Source organism: Ursus americanus, chromosome 30 (assembly GCF_024610735.1).
Source record: "Ursus americanus isolate L20-20 chromosome 30, mUrsAme1.1.p, whole genome shotgun sequence".
In the NCBI taxonomy this organism is placed as follows: Eukaryota; Metazoa; Chordata; class Mammalia; order Carnivora; family Ursidae; genus Ursus; species Ursus americanus.
In genome coordinates this window covers 23,897,638-23,923,450 of record NC_142156.1, presented here as the reverse complement: position 1 = coordinate 23,923,450, position 25,813 = coordinate 23,897,638, and the positions used below count along the sequence as shown (strand labels likewise).

Here is a 25,813-nt window from a genome sequence, read left to right as displayed (position 1 = left end):
TTGGCGATGCGGACATGGGCCGTGGGTGGTGGTTTGGCGAGGGTGCTTCCCAAAGCCCCTGGTGCACCGGCTCTCCGTAGCCTTCAGCAGTGCTCTGTTTTCTCAAGATGTGCCAGCCTGGAGGGGCTTACAGCTGAGACTAGAATGATTTGAAAGCCTTTGTCAGTTGACGTAGCCCTGTGACATAGAGACCCCTTAGGTCACACAGGTAGACAGGTGTGCTTACAACCTGCCTTTGACGGAGGTGGGGCCGGTGGAGTCCATGGTTCACAGACCAGGAGACAGAGACTCAGAGGTTCAGGGGCTGCGGGGAGGCAGGTTGGGACCCACTTCTGCATGGCGCTGTTTTCCTGCTGACAGTCATGGGAAACCGTCTTCATCAGTGAGGGAGGCCGGGGCACGGCAGGCAGCCCTGACTTGCTGGGTCAGTGTCCTCGGGCTGTTGGAGCAAACTACCACAGACCTGGGGCTGAAACACGGCGGGAGTGGTTCCCCAGCTCTGGAGGCCAGAAGTCTGAGAGGGAGGCAGGGCAGGGCCGGGCAGCTTCCAGTGGGGCTGGCGGTCCTTGGGTGCCTCGTCGTCACGTGGCCCTCTTCCTCTTTGTGGCTGTCTTCTCTTACAAGAGCAGGAGTCATGTTGGGTGAAGGACCCTCCCTGCTCCAGCACGGCCTCATCGTCCCTAATTCCACCCGCACAAACCCTTATTCCCGCCGTGGTTCCCATGCTGAGGTCTGGGGTTAGGCCTTCCACGTGTGCTTTTCCAGGGACACAGTTCTACTCCTAATACTTGTCCTGTTAGCAGCACAAACCAAACATTGTCACTAGCACTCCTTCCGGGCGTCTTTCTCAACAGCTGGTGTCATGTGAGAGCAGGGTGGTGGCTCAGTGTAACTCAGGACGGCACTGGGAAGCCACCACCCTGGGGAGTCAGGGCAAGGGAATAAATAGGGTTAACGGGGTGTGTGGCCACGCCTGTCTGAGAGGCACCAGCGGGTCCCTCCCCAGCCCAGCGAGGGAGCTGGCTCGTACCCTGTGCGGCTTCTGCTTCCCCCTTGGCGGCCGCCCCGCTGGTCCTGCCCCGCTCGTCCCGTCCGTGTGCGCACTGTGTCCGCCTGCGATGGGGGCGCCCTCACACCCTCCTCCTGCGAGCCGCTCCTCTAGGCGAGCTCTTCCTCTCCGAGGGAGACCTCTCTTCCCTTTGCCTCCGCTAAGTGACTTGGCTTATCTCTGCCCAGAAGGGGCCCCAGGCTGAGAGAGGTGACCTCGAGAGATCTCCTCAGGGTGCTGAGAGATTATTGCTGACCTTTGGGCCAAATCTCCTTGCTTTCGTGAGGGCCCTGGATGGTGCGCAGGGAGGGCTTCCTGTGCTTTCTTCAACATTTACTCACTTTGCAGGTTTGTCTTAGCTACATTTTAGTAGAATTTTGTCTCCAAGTTATTTGTAGGCTGTAGATCAGTAAAGCAACAGTCCAGACTTGGAATGGGTAGACTTCCGTCTTGCTAAGGTTCTGGGAATTCCTGAAACCCACGGCCACCTTGGCTTTCACAGGGCTGGCAGTGAGCAGGCTCGTCTGGTGTGTCCTCACGGAGACGGTTCAAAGCCGTTCCCTCCACGGTCTTTCTGGCAGGTTTTCTTTCCTTTTCTCTTCGTGGCACCACCCCCACTAGGGGATGCTGCGTACACGTCTGTGGTGCCTGGGTGAGCTCCGCGAGCAGTCCCCTGGCCGGTGGTGCTGCACACAGCAGCTTCTGTCTGCCCAGGGCTGGGTTCCACGGGTAGAGGCTTTGCCTCCCTGGAAAGTGGTTCTTCATGGGGGTCCCTGCACTAGCCGCAGCACTGGACGGCGTCCGACCGTTCTAGAGTGTTCAGAATGCCCCACCCTGACCTGCTGAATCAGAGACCCAGCCTTCCCATGATTCTAATGCAACTCCAGTTTGAGAACTGCCCTGGAATATTCTTTGATGGGATTTAAACAGAGCCTGACTGCTCCCGTAGCATCACTGTGGCTCTTTCCAGTGGTCAGGACAGTTGCTTTCCTTCTTCCTACCACGTGTTTCCATATTAAAGTGTTTATTGATTATTTGTGGGTGCCCCTGGGAGTTACTCACTTAGGGGAAAATGAGGCATGCCAGCCAATACATGTGCAGGTTCCTTGAAAATCATGTGCTTTAGAAAAGTTAGCCAGTGGTGTGTTTTTAATCTTTATAGAAAGTATGCGGTACCAGGGGTTCACTTCTTGAGGATAAAACTTGCTGTCATGTTGACTTTCAGGGTGCAAATGAACAGCTCCCTGTTGTTAAGTTCTGGGAAGTCCCGCCGTTGTTTCCAGGAGGTGGCCGTGCTGCCCCCTAGGGCTGTCCGCTGCCTCCGTCCTAACCCCCCCTGTGTGCCCGGAGTCCACAGTGGGCGGTCGTCGCAGACGGCACTGGCTTGTGACAGCTCCACGCTCTAGCCGTTCTCGTTCACCGTTTGTGCTTGTGTGAACACTTCTAAAATCTGAATTTTCCTTTTTATATTTTCTGTTTTAGTGTAGAAAAAATGACGATGGGGACACAAGTGTTGTTGTTGAAAAGGACCATTTCATGGATGATTTCTTCCATCAGGTAAGAGCCATTCGATGAAGCCCAGCCAGACTTTCTTCTTTAAACACAGTCAGCGTTAACTGTATGTGTTATATTTGAGATAATACTAAAAGTAATACTTCAAAAAGTTGTTTCTGATGATGTAAGTTCTCTAGAATTTTTCGTTCCCTGAACATATCTGGTAGTATTGAGCCATTCTTCCTGGTAATAGGCGTGGGGAGGGGTTGGTGGGAGTGGTGGTTTGCAGACGTGGAGCCCCAGAACCCTCGTCTTCCCCAGGGAGGAGCTTTACGCTCCCAGCTTGGGTGGTGCTTGGCGAGGTGCTTCTCTCAGTACCGTGGAGCTGGTGCCGGGAGATAGCCCCTCTGCACTGGGCTGCCGCCGGGAGACCCTGCCACGCCCTGTGGTAGGTTCGTGTCTCTCATGTTCTCACCCCAGCACCAGCGGTGTTCTCCACACTGAGGGCCGCCTGGTCCTTTAGAGAGTGGACTGGCAGTCCTGGTGGCAAGGGTGCCCCTTGGCCGATGGGTACACATGGTGATGCTTCTCTTGTTTCTCCCAGAACAGCTGCGAGTCCCCAGACGGTGACTGTATGTGTCAACGAGCTCATACTGTATATTTCTTAAAATCTTTGAATGTATCTTAAATTCCGCTCCTGAAAAATTTTATATGTGGGCAGATATGTAACTGTGGCAGCACTGCTTTGCCATCTGTCAGCTTGGCCTTTCTCGAGGTGTCGGCCCTGGGGCCACTGCCCTGGGACCGCGTCCCGTGGGTCTGACGGCGTCCCTTGTCTGCTCCCACGGGCTTGCTGCAAGACCTTTCCTCTCGCTCGTAGCTCCCCGAGGCTGGTTCTGGGCTTACGCCATGGGTAAATTCTTAAACCTAAGTCATATTTGACCAAATTTTGCATGATTTTAAATTTTTGAAATTGAGTCACAGAACAAATATTTTGACTTTGTTAAACATGAAGAAACATGTCCATTATCATTATTTAATGATGAGAAAACTGTGTTTGCAGGGTTTGCTTGGGTTATGCTGAACCTAGTCTAATAGTGTCAGTTGACTCTTGAATCCATGGATGACGGTGTGAACGGGCCTATCAATGTGCAGATTTGATTAAAAAAATGTAATCTATTGGGGGCGCCTGGGTGGCTCAGTTAAGAGTCTGCCTTCGGCCCAGATCACGATCCTGGGGTCCTGGGATCGAGCCCCGAGTCGGGCACTCTGCTCAGCGGGGAGCCTGCTTTTCCCTCTGCCACTGCTCATACTCGTGCTCTTGCACTCTTTCTCTCAAATAAATAAATAAAATCTTAAAATGTACGTATTAATAAAAACGTATTAAAAGTTAGCGGTTTTTAGAGTTTGGTAAATACCTAGTGTAAGTGTAGCCATGGGCTCTCAGGTATTTATGATGTTAGTTCCTAATTTTACCTAGTGGAAAAAGCATGACATCACTTGTTTGATACAGGGACTTACTGTAAGGTGCAAAGCAGCTAAGATACTGAATTTCCTGGTTCCACTTAGGAAATGAGACCCTTTGTATTGTCTTGAGCTTACCTACTCACTTTGTGAAGTTATTTTTCTATTTTACCCCCTTCACCCGGATGCGTAATTCTTTTGTTCCAGTTCTTCGTAAAAATGTATTTCTTATATTAAAGAGTCTCCTAGCATTAAATGTTGTTACATCTGACAGAAGAATTGTTTACCGCAGACCTGGTTCTTGGTTTCTGGGAGCCACGCGCTGACCTGTGTTGGCTGTGGCGCCAGGAGGAGTGAGAACAGTGCCCGTGCTGTTGGGGGGTGCTTGGGAGCGGCAGTGTCCAGCTGAAGTCCAGATTTTCACTTGCTAAATGGTTGTTTCCTTTCAAAGTTAAGTTTTGTGGAATGACTTCTTAGACAGATAGACAATGATGTTACTACCAGCCTGTTTTCAGAGAACGGCATTTGGACCTTAAATATCACATAGAATGTTGTAAAAGATAGGATTGTGCACATGGCCAGTGCTTGGTTAAGGACTTAGGGTGGTGCCCTATGGGGTGGCCAGGGAACGTCCCCTTTGCGAAGATGATTTGTAAGGGACAGAAAGAGACCTTGTGCTGTGTTCCTCCTAGCCGTTGGTGGGAGTGGGCACCACCGTGACTGTGGCGCTGCCCCCTGGCACCGTGCTGGGAGCATGACAGCCCCCTTTCCTTTCTGGGCCACACTGGGGCCGCTGCCACAGAGGTGTTGGGGTTGTCTACTGCAGAACTCTGCAGGGGGCCAAGCAGTGTCTTTCCTGCTTGATGACCGTTGCGTACCACGGAGTTTACTGCAGAAACGGCACTTTCAAGACGGCTGGCGGGGTGCTGGCCTGCGCACTGAACCCAGAGTATCACTGCGTGTGTTTACGCCTTCATGATGAACTGGCAAACGTTTAAAAGAATCAGCTTTTATTTTATGCATTGTTTTTATGTGATTAGTAATAACACTTCATTACAAATATGTGAAGTCTATGAAGTCTTATGGAAATTGCGTGAGGGTGGAAATAGCCTCCAGGCCCAGCAGCACAGCCCTTCGTCCTTCTAGGAAGGCAGAATTCTGTGTTGCCCTCTCTTCTAACACTTGAATTTTCCATATGTGCTTTGGAGCTGAGACCAGGGGTCTCTGGGGAGGGCCAAGACCCCTTCAAGGAGTCCATGTGGTCAAGACCATTTTCTTACTGATACTCTCTCTCATTCTCACAAATATGTGTGTGGACTCAGTCTCTCCCTGTGGCTGTCACAAATTAGCACAACCCACATGGCTTCACCCGATACGCATTCATCACTGTACAGCTCCAGCGAGACCTGCAGTGATCCTGCCAGCAGGGCTGGCTCCTTCTGGAGGCTCCAGGGGAAGAATCCAGCTTGTGGACTCTGAAAGCACATCACTCCAGCCTCTGCTCATGTTACCACACCACCTTCTAGATTTGATCCATCCTCTCGCCTCCTTTTTGTAAGGACTCTTGTGGTTGCTTTGGGGCAACTCAGACAATCCAGGAAAATTTCCCCTCTTAAGACTCTTAACCCCAACTGCAAAGTCCCTTTTGCCGTGTAAGGCACACTCACAGGATTGGGACGTGGATTTCTACCACGACGTGGAATGATTTTGTGATTACTATTTTAAAACGAATCAGTAAATATTTAAGCTATTTTTGGAGTGTGGTAATTATGGATACGTGGATCCATTTGGATAAATCTTGCTGGTGAGTACCTTACATTTTGAAACAAGTGTTGAATGGTGTAGATCATGAGAGGTAAAAACAGTGTCTGTGAAGGCTTGGCCCCGTCGGCCACAAACACTTCCCCACGTGGAGTGTTATTGCTGGCGTAGCTCCTTCCTCCTCGACCGCATGGAGCGCTGGGTGCATGGCCGTCTGCTTCCAGTGGATGTCACCTGTACTAACACTTGGGTCTCGATTGTAAAGGTTTTTACAACCTGATAGGTTTTGTTGGTGAACATCGATCGGTAGCGCCTTAGTCATGGGGGTGTGGATCTTCACACGGTACGTTTTTCTTTATCTTTAAATTAAATAACGGTTAGTGTGAGAATGGAAAAAGTCTGTTATTTCTTCATGAGGTGATTATTCATTTACTTCCTTTGTCTTTCCTTTTTTAGGTAATGGAAAGTGGTAGCAAATCTGAACTTGTCACAACACTGATGGCTGTTTATACCTGTCCTAGGTTGAGGAGATCAGGAACGGTACAGCTAAAATAGCTCAACATGTTGAAGAAGTAAAGAAAAACCACAGCATCATTCTTTCTGCACCAAACCCAGAAGGAAGTAAGTCCGTGCCTTTAAAACCTGTGCGCCTCTCTCTCTCGCTGCCTGTGAAACAGGCCTCAGCCCTGACTGCGGTCGCTCGGGGAGCTGGTCAGAGTCCCGGAAGCAGGCAGGCCATCCCTCCGTTCGGATGCACTTTCTCTCCCTCTGCCCCCTCCCTGCTCTTGCTGTCTTTCTCTAAAATAAATAAATAAATCTTTAAACAGAGTAAATGAAAGTTAGTAAGAGACTGAGATGGAAAACAGCCTTTTTAGGGCAGGTTTATGGGTGATTTTAAGTCTTCAGGAAAGGCTTTTGTATGGGGTGTGCTGTTCTGGATGTCTGTTAGGGACAGCATGTAAGAAATGACCCTAAATTAACCAGGAAGGAGGGCACTGGCAGTTATAAGGGCATGTTTCCTTGATCGGGAGGGACAAGTGTTGAAAACTGTAAAGGTAAGATGGGTCTGAATAAGCCAGAGATTGCGAATTGGAATCCGTGCATCATTTTGGGGAAGAATTGGTGTCTTTACAATATTGCATCTTTTACTCCATGAAAGGGGCCTGTCCTTCTGCAGTTTTCATTGTTTTCCATCTCTCTTGGTCGTGCTCCCCAGGGTTAGGTGCAGGGCCTCACACATCCTGCACTGTGTCTCTTACAAGGGGCGGAGGTCGCGATGTTAACGCTTTAGTGTCTGCTCTAAGTTTTGTGTTCTGTTCGTTTCTATGGGTAGAATACAGTGGGTTTTTATACGTTGCCCTTGTGTCCGTTTTCTCGCCGGACGACTTATGCTGTTACTTTCTGTGGAGATTCTGCTGGACTGTCTCTGCACCCAGTCCTGTCATCTGTGAATAATGACAGTTCCCTTCGCTCTGTGCCTTCTATTTCTAGTGCACTTGCTTCACTGACCTCCGCTAGGGGGTTAAGCGGAAGTGGTGATGGGGACGCTTACTCTCAACTTCGGAGGCAAGGTGAAAGCCACTTTTTGTGAGAGGATTATTTGGTGTAGCCTTACATTGAAAAAATAGAGACATTACATTGGAAAAGAACCCGTTCTTAATTTTAAGATTTTGCATGTCTTGTCAGATAATGCTTTGACCCTCAGTAGATGCCTTATCTTACGGTTTAGGAGAATGTTTCCCAAAATGTGTCCTGGAGCACGAATGTCGTCAGCTTGCCTATGAACCAGGTGTGTCACCCAGTGTATTTGGGAACCTCGTTAGGCCATATCCCCTCTTGGGAAGTTACAGTGTCCTCAGTAATAAAGGCCCTGAGCAGTCCTGCTTAAAGAAAGAAACCTGTTTAACTTAGTGTAGTGTTTCACGCATTTATTTGCCCACAAAACTTTTTATGTAACACCCATTAACATCTTATTTCTTGGGAAAATTGAATTTGAATAAATATTAGTGTGTTTTTTTCTTTTGAATAATTTGCTTCCAAAGAACTTACGCTGCCAAGAAATAGCAGGTGACACTACTGTTGGAATACGGGCAGAACTCGTAATGCTGCACAGTAGTCCCTTCTGGGCTCCGAATAGAACTGTTGCTCTTGGGGCACCTGGGTGGCACAGCGGTTAGGCGTCTGCCTTCGGCTCAGGGCGTGATCCCGGCGTTATGGGATTGAGCCCCACATCAGGCTCCTCCGCTATGAGCCTGCTTCTTCCTCTCCCACTCCCCCTGCTTGTGTTCCCTCTCTCGCTGGCTGTCTCTATCTCTGTCAAATAAATAAATAAAATCTTTTAAAAAAAAAAAGAACTGTTGCTCTGGTCTTTGGTCTGTTTCATGACAGAGTGTGAGCCACAACGGGGGAGGCAGTGTCCAAGTGCCTACTCAGTTGACCTTTGAAAAGAGAAGTCCAGTTCTGTAATGCAGAACTGGGCCCTGGTCTGGGGAGCCTGGGGCGATGCAGAGGGCAGTGGGCTGCTGGCCCCTGGCGGGTGGGCAGGTGGGCGGGGTGGGGGGGAGCTTGGCTCTCCCCCCGCCCACCCCCCCAGCCTCAGGGCCCGTGGAGCCTGAGCACAGTGGCCACCAGGTGGTGCCCAGTCCCTGGGCCTGTTCCTCCAGATCCAGGGGCTAGTACCAGTAAACACTCTGTTTTCAGAGTTTAGTGTGAACATTTTCAAATCGATGGGAAGGTGGCAGTGACGGCACAGTGGAAACTCATGTTTCCTTTGCCAGGATTCCCCGGTGGTCCACATTGGCCACGCTGATCTGTGGGTGTGCGCTCCCGTATGGCCACACAGTGTGCGTGCTGCCGTGTGTGATACATGTGTTCCGTGTGTGCCGCTGCTATTTTTGCTGACTCCTTTCAGAGTGACCGCTCCAGGCTGTATCTCTGAAGGATGCGGTCTCGTATGCCGGCACTAGTCCTCTAGGTGGGGAAGGTAAGGCCGATCAAGTGCTGTTGCCTGCTGTGCAGCCCTGTTCTCGTCTGAGGCTTGGTCCATGACACCCTCTGTAGCCGTCTGTTTCCCTCCTTCCAGGGTCTGAGGCAGACCCATGTGCGCGGAAAGCTGGGGGGGCCGGTGCCTTCAGAACCGTAAAGTCTCGTGCTGCGCTGGGCCTTTTGTCATGGGGAGTGCCCCTCCCGCCCCCATTAACGGACGCTTTGTGCCCTCGCGGCCACTTGGCCTGTGTGGACAGAGCTCCCGGTTTGCCTTGATTACTGGGTGTGGGATAGGTTTCCCCACCAATTCCTGCTTATCTTCCATAGCCGGGTGCTTACGTGTTTCTCGTCTTTTATGAATAAAATATTATTGGGTTTGTCTTTTTTCCAGCTTGATCATTTTTTGTCTCTCAGTGCTTTTAGGCTGTTGGCTAGAATTAGTGATATATTGGGGTAGACATTCATAATCTTGTTTGTTTTTCATTTTTCTTGCTTGTTCTATTACTTCTTTCTTTTCATGCTTTCTTTTGGATTGGGTTTTAAGAATTTTATCCCCTCCACCAGTAGCTTGTTCATATGGACTTCTCTCTGTTGTTATAATCTAGAGTATAGCATGCATTCCTGACTTAAGGTCCGGTAGGAATCTGTGTTTTTACTACTTCCGGGGAATACAAGGACCTCAGGAACCTTCGACCCCATCTGTTCTCGTAGGCACATATTGCTGTTCGTAGGTAATGGGTAAAAGTAATGTAAATGTTAGTACCGTGAACGTCCCTTCGGATCTCCCTACATGCATGCCCATACCAGTCCTTAGTCTTCCTTGAGTCTCCCAACTTCCATCCGAGATCATGTCTTTCTAAAAAACCCTCTTTGTTACTGTTTTTAGTAGGGAATATGCAGTTGTCTGAAATTTTCTGTCCGTAATCTTGTTCTTGAAGGATGTTTGCAGCTTCAAGTGTAGGAGTCTATTGGGAAGTAATTTTCTTTGACCATCTTGAAGATTTTGAAGTAATCTTTTTTTTTTAGTCAGCTGTTGAATTGTAGGCTTTAAGATACTTGGTGTTTTGTCTTTGGTTCAGTGATTTTGCACTATCATTTCTGGATGCATTTTTTTTTTTTTTTTTTCTGTTTGCACTGCTTTTCCTAAGTTAGCCTCCTGGATCCCTGGGTCTGCGCCTCTGGCTGCCTGGGCCACTGTCTTCTCAGGAGCCATCCCTGCTCCGTTTCCTGCCCTCCCTCTTTGGGAGACCTGAAATCTGTATGTCGAGGCCTTTTCCGTGTGCCCGTGGTTCCCCTGCCCTCTGTTCTGTTCTCGCCCCCATCTTGCCGTTCTGTTGGGAAGTCTGTTTCTGGTTCATTGCAGACCTCTCTCCACCCATTGAGTTATTTCTGGGTGAGATATTTCTCAGTCCTAGAATTTCACTTGGTTCATTTCTGTGCTGTCTGATTTTCTGACAAGATTCTTAATCTTGTATTTCGCCCCTTTGAACATAATGACCTCACTGTCTGCGTCTCATCACCCACTAACTGGTGCCCCTGGGGGTCTGTGGACCTCGACTGTGCTGCTTTGTTTGCCTGGCTATTTTTGATCGGGCCCTAGGCTTTGTGCATAAAAGCTCGCGGCAGTAATTTGAGTCCTAGCATAGTATCTTCTTTTCTAGAAGATGATTTTTAAACATTTTTGACAGATGGCCAGGGGCAGCTGCCGCTCTGGGTCTAGTTTGGGAGGGGTAGGTGAGCCGCATCACAGTCTCTTCCTCTGGGGCAGGGCCTTCAGTGGCTTCGCAGCTCTCCTCTCCCCTGCCTCCAGCTTCAAGCCGCTCCCGTCACTGGCTCCCCCATCTGGGTGTCCTTCTCCTGGATCTGCTTACCTGCCTTTTTAGCTTTAAATGCCTTTAAGCAGATTAAAAACCTATTTTGTCCAGCTTTCCTGATGGTTCTCAGCAGGAGTGTTGATCACACCCCTTCCTTTTCGCAGTGGTTTGAAATGCGACCTTTGCCCAGGATAAGCTTATGGCTTTCTTCTGTGCTTGAGGGGATCAGATCTGGTAATGCCTCTTTCCTTTCCCTCATGAACACCTGAGCCCCTGCCTGCCTGTATGAGCAGGGAGCCCGGCATCTCCATTCCTGGAAAGGCCCAGGGCTTTCATATCCAGAGCAGGGAGTGCTCCTGGGGAGTGTCAGCTGGGGGACAGGGCTCTGATCTACCCCAGGCTCAGTCCTCAGTTACGGAAGCTTCTGTGCCTACCCCGTGGCTCATAGCTGTTCCCCAAGTCTGGCGTGCTGTGTCCTCAGCGGGGCCACATGCCTACACACATTCTCCTGCTCCATGTGCATTTTCCTGTAGATCCCGCACCGGCTCTCCCTGTCCAGACAGAGTGGCTGGGTCTGGGGGTTACCCTCAGCCTTCCCAGTGCGGGGACCAGCACTATGAGGAGCCTGCTTCGATTAGGTAGAGGTGAGCACAAAGGAAATCAAACACATAGAATTTTTTTTCCAGAATATGGTTACATTTCTTCTTCCTCTCTTAGGTCTAGGTGTTAGTGACAGATTCAGTGAACTAGTTCATCAGTTTATTGCTGTAAACCAGCTCTTCTCAAATACAGGTGCACATCACAGTCAGCTAGGGGCTTGTTAGGGTCAGATTGCTGGCCACAGGTCCCACACTGAGTAGGTCTGGGCGGGGCCCAGGAATGTGCATTTCTACCAGGACCGCACCTGGTGCTGAGGCTCCTTGGTCTGGGAACTTCACTTTGAGAACCAAACACTTGAATATTTACCTAGATGTTGTTGAATTTAAGTTTATTGGGTATTATAACTTAGGTGCCCTTTTTTTTTTAATTTTAAAGAAATAAAAGAAGAGCTTGAAGATCTGAACAAAGAAATCAAGAAAACTGCTAACAAAATCCGAGCCAAGTTAAAGTGTGAGTTTACAGCTTTGGCTGCGTGTAATGGGTGATGGTGGTGTGTGGGTAATCTGTGTTTCCTCTATAATCTCTTACTCTTGACATTTTTACAAGTCAGAACTCTGAGCACTCTAAGTTATTTGTATGAACGTGGAGTAGTGGCCTTTATGTTACTAGAATTGTTCTAGAATTCTTCACTGCTGGCTGTGAGGACGGCGCACAGGGAGCTAAAGCTGACTGTGCTGAATCCGCAGATTTGGGATGGAAGCACTAGTTTGTATTCAACAAGGTTAACGATGCATTTGCTTATAAATTGTTAATCTCTCAGAGAGGCCTATTTTTAATGACACTTTTTGCTAAATTGCAGATATTTGAGAAGGTGAATAGCCTTTCATTCGAATCTCCAGTTCTCCTGAAATAGTTCCTTGAATTTGTAGGAGTTTAGCTTCTGGTACTCGAGGTTCAGCTCCGAGAGGCGGTGTCTGAGAGGTTTGGGCGTAAACCTGGGTGCTGGGAAGACACGTTGATCTAATTGTTACAGAGGAACATTCGAATCCAGGAAGTCTCTGCAGATCAGGAAGAACTTTTGTTAGGGGGCATTTCAAACAAGTGGGGGTAGGAAGATGACCACCCACCTCCCGTGGTCATACCCCGTGGCCACACCCTTCAGCTCTGCACCCTCGCGGCTCCTCCCTGCCCAGGTGGCTTCATCAGCACGTGTGTCAGTATATTGCAGAACAGAAGGATTTTCACCCAAAAATACAACCACAGTGCCATGATTATATCCACACAGTTAGGAAATAGCCAATTAGGATTTATTCTTCCTCAGTGTTCTTTGAATTTCTTTTTACAGTGTGCTTGAATTGAGTTCCAGATAAGGACCATACCCTGTGATTGGTGGCGTGTCACTTAATGTTTTTTAAAACTCAGACTCGCCTTCCATCCCCCCCCCTTTTTTCTTTTGGTTGGAGAAACCAGGACATTTGTCCATTGGAATTCACCACGCTTCAGGATCTCCTGTGGATGGATAGTTACGTTCTCCAAACTCCATCAGAGTCAGGTGGTTTGCTTCTTTTTGTTTTAAATGTTAAGCTAGAACATCCGGTTTTATTTTGTGGTGTTACCAACGATGGATGATCGTTATTGAGATCCTTACATTTATGAGGGATTGAAGAGATAAGAAAGAAAAGCAGTTGGAGGCTTGGCTTCAGAAACTTCTGTTTTTTAGTGTAAAGGTGACGCTTTTCCTGTTTGTTTCTAGCTATTGAGCAAAGTTTTGACCAGGATGAGAGTGGGAACCGGACTTCGGTGGATCTTCGCATCCGGAGAACCCAGGTTTGGTTGTCCGCCTCGTCCAGACGGAAGCGATGGGAAGAATAGGTCTTTTTACTTCTTTCAACTTTAAAATAGTTCATCTCTATGTCACATTAATCCTTACAACGTCTCTGCATAAAGGGAGGTGATCTCTGTAGATGACCTCATTACGAAGAAAATGTGTATTCAGTCCATCAACAGAGTTCTGCTCTGAAGAGCAATGTTATCTGAATTATCTGAATCCGTGGAGGGTGGGGAGTGAGGTCCGCACCTTCTAAATGTTTGTGGTGCCGACGGTGGGGTCCAGGCTGCTTGCTTGGGGGCGTAGCGTGCAGGCTCCGGGGCAGCCAGCGCGGGTGCCAGGCCGCGTCCGGTCAGCCGGGAATTACAGGCGAGCTCGAGTCACAGTGTCCACGTCTGTAGAATGGGGGTGCTGGGACCGTCCAGCCCGGTGGCACACGTGAAGCTCTCAGCATGGGTTGTGTCGCAGAGCTGGCTGCTGCTCGTCTCACTTTCTGTTTGAAGGGTTCCCATAACAGGTGTAGTTTTCCTGATGTCATGTTTTTGTATGTCACTTTCAGCAGAAGAAATGATAGTTCTATATTAATTTCTTTTGTGTTAATAGCATTCCGTACTATCTCGGAAATTCGTGGAAGTTATGACAGAATATAATGAGGCACAGACCCTGTTCCGGGAGCGGAGCAAAGGACGGATACAGCGTCAGCTAGAAATAAGTGAGTAAAGGAAAATACTTTTTTTGTTAAAAACATATTTTTCTTAAGGTCTTGACATCAAAGTATTTTAACTTAAGGAGAATTATTCCATCTCTACTTTTGCCAATATTGTGAAACCTAAAGCCTTTTCATGGCTTCCTGTTTACCGAATCACCAGAACTTTTTCTTTATTCACATCCTTTGGAAAATCCTTGGTGAGTGGACTTTAAATTACTTTCTAATCAGCATTACTTTTAGGGTGTTAATCACATTTGGAAAACTTCCAGCCATCATCTCCTCAAGTACTTTTCTTTTGCCCCCCGCCCCCCGTGCCCCATCTGGGGAGACGGTCCCTGAGGGCCTCACGGTGTTGTGTGTCTGGCAAGCAAGTGTGGATGCCATTTGCTCCAGCCTGCCTTGCAAGGACCATGTGTAGCCAACAGTCTGGGACGGTGGGGCTCAGGCTTCCCTCCGGGCGGAAGGCACTTTGCTGACCTCATAAAGGTCAGTCAGGTGTGCTGCCCCCCGTTAGAGAAGACCAGGGCTCCTCAGCCATGGCACGCGCTCACGGTGGGCGCAGCGGCCCCCAGGGCTGTGTGCACCTCCCCAGGGACTTGGGGAGCCCCGAATAGCCATGAGCGTGAACCTCATCAAATGGTATTTCAGCACGTCTCCAGCGCCACAGTTACGTACCGCCAGTGACGAGCAGAGCGTGCAGGTCAGCGGTCCCAGTGTGTCGCACAGCCGATTGTGGGACATCGTCGTCACCCCAAAAAATGCGCGTCTACCATCAGTCACTCCCCGCGCCTCTTCCCCGGAGCCCTAGGCAGCCACGCACCTCTACCAATTCTCCCGTTTTGGGCTCTTCATATACATGGGATCACACAATATGTGGTTTTTTTGTGACTGGCCTCTTTCACTTAATACACATTTTTCGAGGTGCCGCCATCCTGCGGCCTGCTGACTGAGGCGCCGTCATGCGGACGGGCTGTGCTGTGTTTATCTGGGCCTCAGCGGATGGACGTTTGGGTCAATTCCACTTGATGATGATACGAATAATGCTGCTGTGAACTTTCACTTTAAATGATATTTGAATTATTATGACGTTCATTTAATTTTGTCTTGTGGCACAAATTATAAAAAATGAGAATTATCAATTGAGTTTTTCCAAAAACCCGTGAATGTATTTCATAGAGAGCGTTAATACATTTAACTCAAGGAAAAGTACCACCAGCCAACACAGTGGAGTATTAAAGCCTGATTCTAATTAGTCTTTATGACCTTCCAGTCGATGCTGGTAACATACCCTTTATCCGTCAGCCAGACTCAAACTTTCAGGAAAACGTGTGGCACAGAATCACATAGGAGTCCTCCTTATAGTTGTTTCTCCTTCATACTAAAGTTAGGTTTTGTGATTCGTTCCAGTTATGAGGTTCTTCGTGAGAGCTTTCTCATTTTTCCTGTTTTCTTAGTCTTATGTCAGTTTCTCTCAACATTAACACTCATCTAGGAAAATACGTTTGAAAGGTCAGAAAAACGTTTAAAAATGTAAAGTCAGGTTTTAGTTGCATAGGGTTGAAAGAGTCGTTTATAAATGTTGGCATGTTGTGAGTGGAGTTTGTGTTTGTCTTGCAGCTGGAAGAACCACGACGGACGATGAGCTGGAGGAGATGCTGGAGAGCGGGAGCCCTTCTGTCTTCACGGCAGACGTGAGCGCCCGGGAGGCCGCGGCCGCGCGTCTGCACGTATCTGCCCGTTGCCCTGAGTTCATCAGTATTTCTCTTTTGTGTTTGTTTTTCAAAGATTATATCAGATTCACAAATTACTAGACAAGCTCTCAATGAAATCGAGTCTCGTCACAAGGACATCATGAAGCTGGAGACCAGCATTCGGGAGCTGCATGAGATGTTCACGGACATGGCCATGTTCGTGGAGACCCAGGTAACTGCACGTGTCTCCCCGTGTCACGATGGACCGCTGCCTCTGTGAAAGTCTCACGTCAGAGTCCCGCATAGCTGAGAAAGCCACTATTTTGGATCCAGTCTCAAAATTCAGAAGTGATGGCAGTGTTACTGTGAGACGGGAATGCTGGAAACAGCTTCGACTTTCAGCAGGGAGGGGCTGGCTTCCTTTCTTGAATTCTGTGTGTCCACAGGACAACCGACTAGGCAGCCACAGGCAGACTTTTGTTCAGGGAGATTTTTAGTGAGACGTACAGATACTGTGCTGGAATTGTAAGTGAAGAGGGAGACAAAATCTTATGTGTGGACATACGCATCTATGTACGTGTAATCAGATATCCCGGATGCACACGTGTGGATGTGTATGGCGTGAACTCAGCTCCGTAGAACAGTGTTCACAGAAGGAAAGAAATCTACCAAGTCATGTAACAGTGGGACTGTGGGGATTTTGATTTCTCTAAAATACATGTATTTTCAAGCGTTCTACAAGGACCATGTATTAGAACACTAATTGGGAGAAACCTTTAAAAGAATAGCCCTAAATTTAGGGTACCGTCCGTGACACAGCTGGAAGTCTGTGGTCACTGTGTGGTGGTCTTGGTTTGTCCAGTGACACAGGGGGACAGGGCGGGCCACCCGAGGGTGAAAAGGTTCCCCTGGGAGAGGATGCAAGGAGTGTAGACAATTCCTCACAAAATATAAAATCCAGTATCAAACACAGGCTGGTGTGTTCTGACTGCTGAGACCTGAATCAGGCGCTCCGTGAGGTTTCCAGTATGGAGCGAGGCCTACACGCAGCCGCTCATTGATTCAACAGTTAGGATTCTGGTGACGCCCATGTCACACATCTTCGGTAGCTTGCGTCCTCTCGCCCCGGAAGGCTGGTTTCAGGATCTGCTCTGGCAGGAGCAGTCTGGTGGGAAGTTTTTTTTTTTTTTTTTTAAAGATTTTGTTTATTTGACAGAGAGAGAGACAGCCAGCGAGAGAGGGAACACAGCAGGGGGAGTGGGAGAGGAAGAAGTAGGCTCCCAGCAGAGGAGCCTGATGTGGGGCTCGATCCCATAACGCTGGGATCACGCCCTGAGCCAAAGGCAGACGCCTAACCGCTGTGCCACCCAGGCGCCCCCTGGTGGGAAGTTTTGAACCTGACCAGCTTATTTTCTGGATTATGTGAGGGATGACAGGAAGTGCCTCCTTGTACGGGATTCATTCTCCATGTGTGTCACTGACCTTTTGAAGAGCACGGTTTATTTTGAGGACGTTTATCATAAAATGTGGGAAGCTCAGGTACTCTGTGATTGGTGGGAGAACCCAGCAGCCCCGGCAGCGGACGGGCTGTCTCTTGTTTGGCCTGGGTGGAGCCCTTGCCTTCCCACACAGAAGCGAGAAGCGAGAGGTTTCCGCCAGCTTCGTGTTTTCAGGGAGTGTTGCAAAGGGAGCCGCTAGGCAGTAAGGATTTTACAGTACCTTAGACTTTGCTCACACACAGCACACGCAGGATGCAGGTAAGATTGTTTCTGTAATTACGTAAGATTTTACAGTACCTTAGACTTTAACCATAACGGTTCAACGCCACACGTGCTGCATTGAGCTCCATTAGACAAAGGGCTGTATTCCTAGCTTCGTGTCACGGTCTCCTTTCAGCAGTGTGCTAGTAATGCGTTGTATTGACTCATTGAACTCAGACTGTGCATGTAGAACTGCCAGCGAGCTTGAGTTTGCGAGCGTGTGAGGTAACGGTGCGTCATTTTCCACTGCTGCTGTCACTGCTGCAGGTTATGTCTGCCGTGGACGGACTGCCAGGTACTGTCTCCTTCCCCCTCGCACCTCCCTGCACTCGCCTCGTGCCACGCTCTTCCTTCACCTCGTCAGTTCAGTGTCACATGCTGGTCTTGGTTTACAGATGTTTCAGAGGGATCAAAACCGCTTTCCGCCCATCAGAAACGATATTGTCCATCGTGTGTGTGTGTGTGTGTGTGCGCGCCGGGAAGGCGTCGGCTGCGCTCGCCTTCCCCAGGAGCTCACTTACGAGCTTTCGTCATCAGCGTTGTCGCCCATCCCTCTCATCCCTGGTCATTCTTTTTAAAATACCAATTTTGATTTCTTTGTCTTGGCATGTTTATCGTGTTTTCCTCTTTGTGGGCGTCCGTCACGTGCACACGATGTCCCTGTGGAGACTTTATCGGCGCTCCGCGGCTGCCGTAAGATACGCACTCAGGTCATTCAAAAATGTCCTCTGAGCCTGAAACTTTCTTTTTTAAGGGCGAAATGATCAACAACATAGAAAAAAACGTGATGAACGCCACAGACTACGTGGAGCACGCTAAAGAAGAGACGAAGAAAGCCATTAAGTACCACAGCAGAGCCAGGAGGGTGAGTTTGGTTTTTAGGAACTAAAATGCATTCTTGTCTTTATTTGGCTTTGAGTGTAATATGTGGATGTAGCCCTCCTTAAAAGGAATTCCAAGAAATAAATAATTCCTTAAATTCTTATTTCACTTTAAAACTGAAGTGATTATTTTTGCTGAACAGTTAAAGGTTGTGTAGGTAACTGTGTTGACTGTGACCCTTTGTGTCCCGTGACCCCACGTTTCTCCAGAGGCCTCTGTGTCTTGGGCCGTTATCTGGAGGGGATGTAAAGCTAATGGGACGGGAACTCTGGAAGCCATTGGTCACACATTTTGTGCAGTGAACCCTTGATTCCTTCCTCGGGTTACTTGCTAATTCTCTGGCTTGGAGGAAGAGGAGCATTACCGAGACTGGACTGTGGCGTTCTGTGGCAGCCGTGTTCCAGCTTCGTGAAGGAGTTGTGATGTCCTTACCTGCATCCTGCGTGTGCTGTGTGTGAGCAAAGCTCTTCTAAGAACAGCGACACGATGGAATGAAGTTCTGACTCAGGGACAAGAAAGCTGTCCGCACATTTCACGGGTGTCCTTGTCCGGCAGTTCGTGGCCTCTTTGTCCCGAGGGCTGAGAAGGCCCACACAGAGCCCCCACCGCTGCTTCCCTGTCCCGGGAGAAGTCTGTGCCAGTTCGAGGAGTCTTTCTGGTCGGGGCAGGGGTTCCCCACGCGGCCCATGGAGGCCTTGTAAACAGGCGGCTCCAGAATGCGGGGAAGAAAGGAAGGGTGAGGGTCTGTGTGCAGAGTCCACGGGGCTGACTGCGCAGGCCCGTCTGGGCTCTACTCTCAGCCCGCAGGCTCTGCTTTCTCTTGGGCATGTCTGAGTGTGTTCGTTGTCTTTGAAACATGAGACCTGGTTGCTGACATCATTCTGGGTTAACACTTGTTGAAATACTCCTCCATGAAGTGAGGTGATAGGTCCACACGTGAGGTCTCCGCCTGCTTCCAGGCACACGGTGGACTTGCCTTACGAAGTCATCAGCAAAGGGCCGGGCCCTTCGTTTCCCTGACCAGCCTGTCAGCCCAGTGAAGGTTTTGTGAAGAGTTGGTTTTACAAAGACAACAGGCCTAGCGTGAAGTGCGGACTCAGGTGCTGAGTAGGCCTCCTTGTACTTTGCGGTGTCAGCTGCTCCGAGGAGTGGTGCCTGTGTCTGACACTGTCCCCGCCTCTCCAGGGACACAGCCGACCCCTGACATCACACGGCTCGTTCACACGGCTCACTGCTCCCGGACGCCCCGCTGCCGCATCTGCTCAGACCTCGGCCATCCCCCTCCTGGCGCAGCTGCCTGGGCCCCCGGGGGGCAGCCGGCATCAGGGTGCTGTACTTTCTGGGGTGTGGCGGGAGCAGCAGAGGGTTTAACCACCCACAGCAAACAGACAAGGAAGGAAACAGGGTGGGGCTTATTCCGTAGCTCTGTCTGCGGGAACATCAGTCCTTCCAGACTCACGGGTCTCACCGATGGAACCTGATATTCCAGGCGTTCTAGAACCGTTTATCTCCAGTCTCACCTTGTTCAATTGAAAATCACCCTTTTGAAGAACCGAGAGCTGCCCAACAGTCAGATGTCCTGTACCTTAGATTTTAGAACCGCTTCCTGTGGATTATTTTATTTTCAGTGAATGATGTCTTCTAATGTGGTGATAGGAAATTACCATAATGTAATCAGCTTGCTTTTCTTTGACAGAAAAAGTGGATAATTGTAGCTGTGTCAGTGGCTCTGGTTGCCGTAATTGCTCTAATTATTGGTTTATCAGTTGGCAAATGATGATGTGGATGGCGTCCGTGCATGCGCCTGCCAGCGCGGCAGTAAGTAACAGCTAATCTGCGTGGTAACTCTCCCCGTGAGCCAGCGTGACGCTCGCCCCGCTGTCACGCACCTCACCGTCCTGCCAGCCTGCTTGCGGGTCGCCGGCCGCCACGCGTGCTGGGAGGAAACAGGCTGCTGGTGGGTCGTCTTTAAATGGAGGCCTCCTCCTCATGTGGCCCGTGAGAGCCGCGGCGTGCAGGTGTGGCGGGCCGGTGCGCGCGTGTGGCCGTCCCAGCCCGGAGGCGCTTTCTCGCTGAACCGGCACATCGTACTCTCACGTACCTTTTCGGTTTCAGCTTTGGGAACACTTGCAACAACGGAAGGTTGCTCTGTGAGATCTCCTCGCTGGTGGGGGTGCTGGGGGCTGCGGGGAGTGGAGCAGAATTCTCCGGGAAAGTCCTTGGTCGCTGGTGGCCGTGTGCCCGCTGCACGTGGTGTGCCCACGCCCCCGCTCGGAAGCGGAGACTGTTCGCTTAGCCGGCCTGCCCGTGAAAGGATTCGGAGCAGAACAGATAATTAGTGATTCAAGTATCTTTATTTTTGTTCACCACATTCACCTTTCTCTGACCTTCAGTTCATTTTGTGTCTTGTGTGTTTGGGACCCTTCTCCCCGCGTGAGCGCTCCGGCGAGAATACCAGCTGCTGTGCGGAATCCCTCGTCGGGAGCGAGTGGCCCAGCCTTTGTGACGGCTGCTGGGCGTGCAGCCGCAAGCAACCGACAGCCGAGTAGGGAGGAGGCCGGCGTGCGGCCCGCTAATGCGGGCCAGAGAGCTCTGTCTCAGCCGGAGCCTGGGGGCCCTGAGCTGTGCGGGGCATGGGAGAGAAGCGGCGTGGGCCATGGGCCACGGGATCACACGGGACTTGTTTCAGAACAGGCTCTGGCCGCGGGGTTGGTTTAAGTTCGTTCTTTAGAAGGAGGGAGGCTTAGCGCTGTATTTTTATTTGGACGTTTACGTGATCTTCACAATGCTGTCCTGTTAGCTCTGCTGGAAAACATGATGTCTGTGATTTTTTTTCACGAATATAATTGCATTTAAAAAATATTTTTATAATTGTTTTATTTATTTTTTTATTTTTTAGTTTTTTTTAAAAGATTTTATTTATTTATTTGACACAGAGACAGCCAGTGAGAGAGACAGCCAGTGAGAGAGAGACAAACAGGGGCAGTGGGAGAGGAAGAAGCAGGCTTCCAGCGGAGGACCCTGATGCGGGGCTCGATCCCAGAACGCCGGGATCACGCCCTGAGCCGAAGGCAGACGCTTAACAACTGAGCCACCCAGGCGCCCCTATAATTGTTTTAAAAATACATATTTTCATAATCTTTCGTGGTGGTCATAATATGGTTGGTTGAATGTGGTTTTACACTAAAGATTAAAATTAATTTTTAGATTAGATGCAGGGATGCTGTTTGGTAATGCCATTGAGTAAAAACAGGTTTTTCAGTGTGATTTTTGGGGGAGCAGTGGGCTTATCGTGGGCCCTGGGCCTGGATGTCCGGTTTACTCTGATGTCTTGAAATATGAACACAGAACAATCCTCATTAATAAAAACACCAACAGTTACTTTTATAAAAGTGCAGTGGTTGGTGTCTGTAATTATACTTTGGAAAAATTTATTTTTTCAGCAAGTAGTTCATCCACATGGGTGGGACGCTTGATTTCCTGTCCGAGGAGATAGGCAGAGACAGTGCCTTGTAGAGCCGTGACTATAACTCAGCACAGGGTTGGTGCCCCGGGTGTGCCCTGCCCACCAAGAGAAGGGCACATGTTTGGTTTGAGCTGTTCGCAGGGTGTGAGACAAGAAGGGTTGTTAAGTCTGTGGCATCTGGGGCGCAGGAGTTCAGCTGTCATGGAATTCAGGGGAGCACTGCCTCAAGCCAGTGGGGAAGGAAGGACAACGTGCGCAGGGCCCGACACCCGCGGAGGCAGCCCCTGGGGCACAGAAAGTCAGAGCTCACGTGCAGGGTGGCCGGTTCTGCCAGGGACGCCAGGTGGCCAGAGCAGGTGCTGGAGCTGAAGGGTGGCTGCCGATGGGAAGAAAGAAGGTACCGCAGGCCAAAGGAAAAGGCTGTCATCAGATCAAGGTGCCGAGTGGAGTTCACGGGGGCGCAGGGTGGGATGCGGCTGGGGCCGCAGTCCTCACGCCAGGAACGTGCGCGAATCTGATGGAGAGGGGACCCGAAGGCGGCGCTCCCTACCCTCTGAGGGACTGAAAGTTTCCTGAGGGCCTGGCTCGCTGAGCATCAGGGCACACGGTGTCGATGGAGCTGCTGCCAGCCGGTGCTGCCTCAGAGCCACACTGTGTCCGCAGGCGGGTTTCTTAGGCGGTGGTGTGCCGTGTGTGCGCTAGCCGGCGGTGAAGGCGATGAGTCTGCCGTCTGCCAAGAGAACTGGACTCATGCGGGGCCGCGTGCCTTTCATCTCGAGACTTCCTCCTACTCCCCCGGACACGTTCCCTGGACGAGACCAGATGCCTTAAGCCAAAGGTGGTTTAGCGTCCAGCTGGGCGGGGATGCTTGCTAGTTGGAAACAAAGCCAGCTGCGCTCGTTGCCTGGCCTCTGGGCTGTGGATGTGGCAGAAGACACGTGCACACGCCTCAGTGTAAAAACACGGGCAAGTAAGAGGTCAGCAAACGAGAGATCCATTGAACGCTCTGAGAAGGTGTGCATCCGCGGAATCGCAGTTGGTCGTTTGAATGTGATCCGTAGAGAGTGTCCGTGAAGAACGCACATGGTGCCAGGTAGATGTTGCCTGTCCCTCCAGGAGCAAGTCGTCGCTGCAGCGGCACTTATTTTAACTACGTCCCCTTAATTTAATGGACATGTGTGTGCAACTCAGAGCTTTGCCCGTGGAGCTTTCCTTCCCCACCCCTCCCTCTTCTGTGACCTGTAGGCCTCGTATTTTAAACTGTCTCAAATTCTAGGAGAATTTTGTTAAGAAATGACATTAGTGATTTCTTTCTTTTGATACCTTGCAAATTAATTAATGTTTTTCTTTATCTTGCAGAAAATGATGTTCATTATTATTTGTGTAACTGTTTTGCTTGTGATCCTTGGAATTGTCCTAGCAACAACATTGTCATAGCAACCATATCCTGAGAGCCACTCTCCTTGGAGTCAGACCACACCTGCAGCAAGTCCACGGCCTCCCGTTCCATGACTGAGCCCCAGACGCTGTGACGCGTGGCGCTGGGTGCTGATGTTTTATTAGTGAAGGCGAGGGGAAAACTCGACAGGATACGTCATTCAGGGAACGTCTGTGAGTGGGATGGGTGTGACGAGTACCCCAACATCCCTGGACTCTGAACAGCACATCACAGAAATGTAACAATGTGAAACTCACTTCAGTGGCCTTAAAATAAGGAATTATTGAAAATTTCAATTTTTTTTTTTTTATAATTCAGTGTTAAAAATACATGTGACGTTTAATTAGGGATGCTTTATGTTAGGAAGCTATTAGATTTCAGGTGTCAGCTTTCCTCCCCACCCCTCCCAGCTAACATGGTAATTAAGAGTTTTTGTACTGTGTTTAATTCGTGTGTGTGGTGTTTGCAACAAAAATGTTTATCATCACAGCTGTTTTGTAAGGTATCTATAATTTTAAATGTTTATAAATTGTTTAATATATTAACATCTTAATTTACTCCATTTTTATATATTGAATATTGCCTTTTGAAAGAATATTCCTGATATTATTAGAGCTGGCTTTGCACAGCCGTTCACAGTTTGCCTTTGGCTCAGCACACGTCGGCTGCAGCGCCCCAAAGAGCCTTCCCCACGCCTTCTCTTGATGCTGGTTTGTGAGGACCCTCTATCACCGTCCCCGTTACTGTGGTCACATCCACAGCCCGGACAATAAACCAGCTCCCGCACGGTGACACACCACGGCCTCCTGCCTGTTCGCTGGAAATAAGGTGTGTGTGTCTGTGTTTACATTAATAAGACCTGAGCTTAGGGTGGTGAGAGACCGAGATTTATTAGTACTTCCGGAAATTACTTCCAGACGTTAATTCTTCTAAATGTAAACAGTTGTACAGTTCCTTAAATGCTCGTTAAGTACTTACTATTCTGCTGAACTTCAAAAGTGAATTCCCAAAGTTTATAGGAATCTGTAATTAAACATCTTTATTGCTTATAAATGCTTTTTAGTGTAATAATATGGTTTATCTCTTGACTTGTAAAACGTATGGGACCTCACTAGCAAGTGGACATCTAGTTGGAACTGTGAGTGAATGTGAAGGATGTTCAGATGCCGCTAACTGCTTGCTGCTGTCGCGATTGTGTAAGCACACGCCTGTGTTCCGACGTTGGTGTGCAAACAGATGGGGACGTGCTTGGTTCCACACGGGAAGTGTGAATGGTACTGAGCAGTTTGGAAACTGTTCTTCATGTAATGCAATTACGAATTCCCCTCGCTCCTAATTTATGCGCCCGGCGGCCTAGCGTAGACTCACGTCGGAACGGAGGCATTTGCTTGCTGGTCACCGCGGCGTCCTCAGCGTTACGAGAGGAGCCTTCTGGCTGTCACGTGTGTTCTTAAAAGTCTCGAAATGGCCTGTCCGTGGGGTGTGCTCACTGACGGGCGCCGACGTTGGAGACGCGCCTCGAGGGATATTCACATACTTACCGATCATGCTCGTGTTAGTGTAGCTGTTGTGCCTGTCTGTGTCATTATGTCCAGGTGTCCGTCCGGCCCCCGATCTCCTCCAGCTCCGTCTCCTCAGCCTCGCCTCCCGTCAGGGTTCGGGCTGTGCTCGTTCAGGTCCTTTTCCCTTCGTCTGGAGGCCTTACTGAATGTGTGCTTTTGTCGTCGAAGTTATGGAAAAGCCTTCTGATTTCTGCTTAGATAAATAGTTAAGTCATCAGCACGTCTGTGTGGAAGCCTCAAGTGCCTGTTTGAGGTCAGAGTTTTAAAAATATATTTACAGGTTCACTTGTTACTTTTTATCATTTCTTCAAGTATTTTATGTTTACATTTAAAAAAACTGCCAGAGAACTGAAAACAAATTTACTTTCTGTCTTGTCATTTCTGGAAAGGTTTTTGGAGACATACTTTATTGTATATCCATTAATAAATTGTTCTACTAAGGAAATTACTCTTACCTGTGGCCATTATTATGTATCATAAAGGGAGTTAATGATGTTAGGGGTTTGGGTTGTTTGTGTTATTACTCCAAGCCTCTGTGGCTCGTGTCTCCGAGCCCATCTGAGTTCTTGCTCACAGCAAATTCTACTTCAGGGGGCTTGGGTTACATTTCAGGGTTACTGGCTTCCAATGCTTATGTCCACGCGACAGACTCTCCTTTATTAACGGCAGTCCTCCCGCCCCTGGTGCTCTGAGCTGTTTATCCTCTATTTCTTAATCCTCTTTCAGAATTTTTCTTAAGTGGGATTTTCTAAATTCACAACCCTTAAATTCTAACCATATTGGAAAGTGATGTTGAAAACCCAGAATTCTTAAAGAGAACTCAGTCCTGGAGAGAGCTGGTCGTGGAGCTCGGCTCCCATACGTTCACCCCCTCTCCTGACGCCCCTTCCACAGTGAGCCTCCCTTCAAATGGCAATCTTGATACACGCAGTAAGTTAGCCCCTTCGTTTATACTTTTTATATGTAGTTTAGATGATAAATAATGAATTTTGTTAGTTTGAACCCTTGCGAGCTCCCCTGGTGAAGTCGGGAACCCACTCCGAGGGTAGGGAGAGGCCGAGAAGTAGGCAGAAGACCCCAGAGGCGGCAGGTGTAACAACAGGGGAGCTCACATCCAGGCTTGTGTGGGGCGACAGAGGAGCAGGGTTTGGCCCCGCCCACCAGCACCTTGGGGTTCGCGGGGAGGCCTCAGCGGGGTCCCTGCACCATCCACAAGGTCTCAGCGCCACATCGCCCTCAAGGCCGAGGCCTGGAAACCCGCTCCCACTGTGGGAAGGGCAGAGGAGCCCCACCCCAAGGATGGGACTGTGA

General features: G+C 49.4%; 1 protein-coding gene across 8 annotated transcripts in view; it reads left to right on the top strand.

The window, feature by feature from the left end:
* Positions 1 to 24,947, top strand: part of STX2 (syntaxin 2) — a 32,824-nt gene extending 7,877 nt beyond the window's left edge. For 2 of the 8 annotated variants that reach the window (XM_045779275.2, XM_045779300.2), the window contains exons 2-10: positions 2,531 to 2,605; positions 6,289 to 6,388; positions 11,602 to 11,676; positions 12,920 to 12,993; positions 13,598 to 13,706; positions 15,321 to 15,394; positions 15,489 to 15,626; positions 17,909 to 18,019; positions 19,222 to 19,726. In XM_045779275.2, the coding sequence (XP_045635231.1) occupies positions 2,531 to 2,605; positions 6,289 to 6,388; positions 11,602 to 11,676; positions 12,920 to 12,993; positions 13,598 to 13,706; positions 15,321 to 15,394; positions 15,489 to 15,626; positions 17,909 to 18,019; positions 19,222 to 19,407 (942 nt within the window). In that variant the 3' untranslated portion in view covers positions 19,408 to 19,726. The other 6 variants (XM_045779284.2, XM_045779288.2, XM_087857439.1 and 3 more) reach the window with 6 other exon arrangements.
* The last annotated feature ends 866 nt before the right edge of the window (positions 24,948 to 25,813 follow it).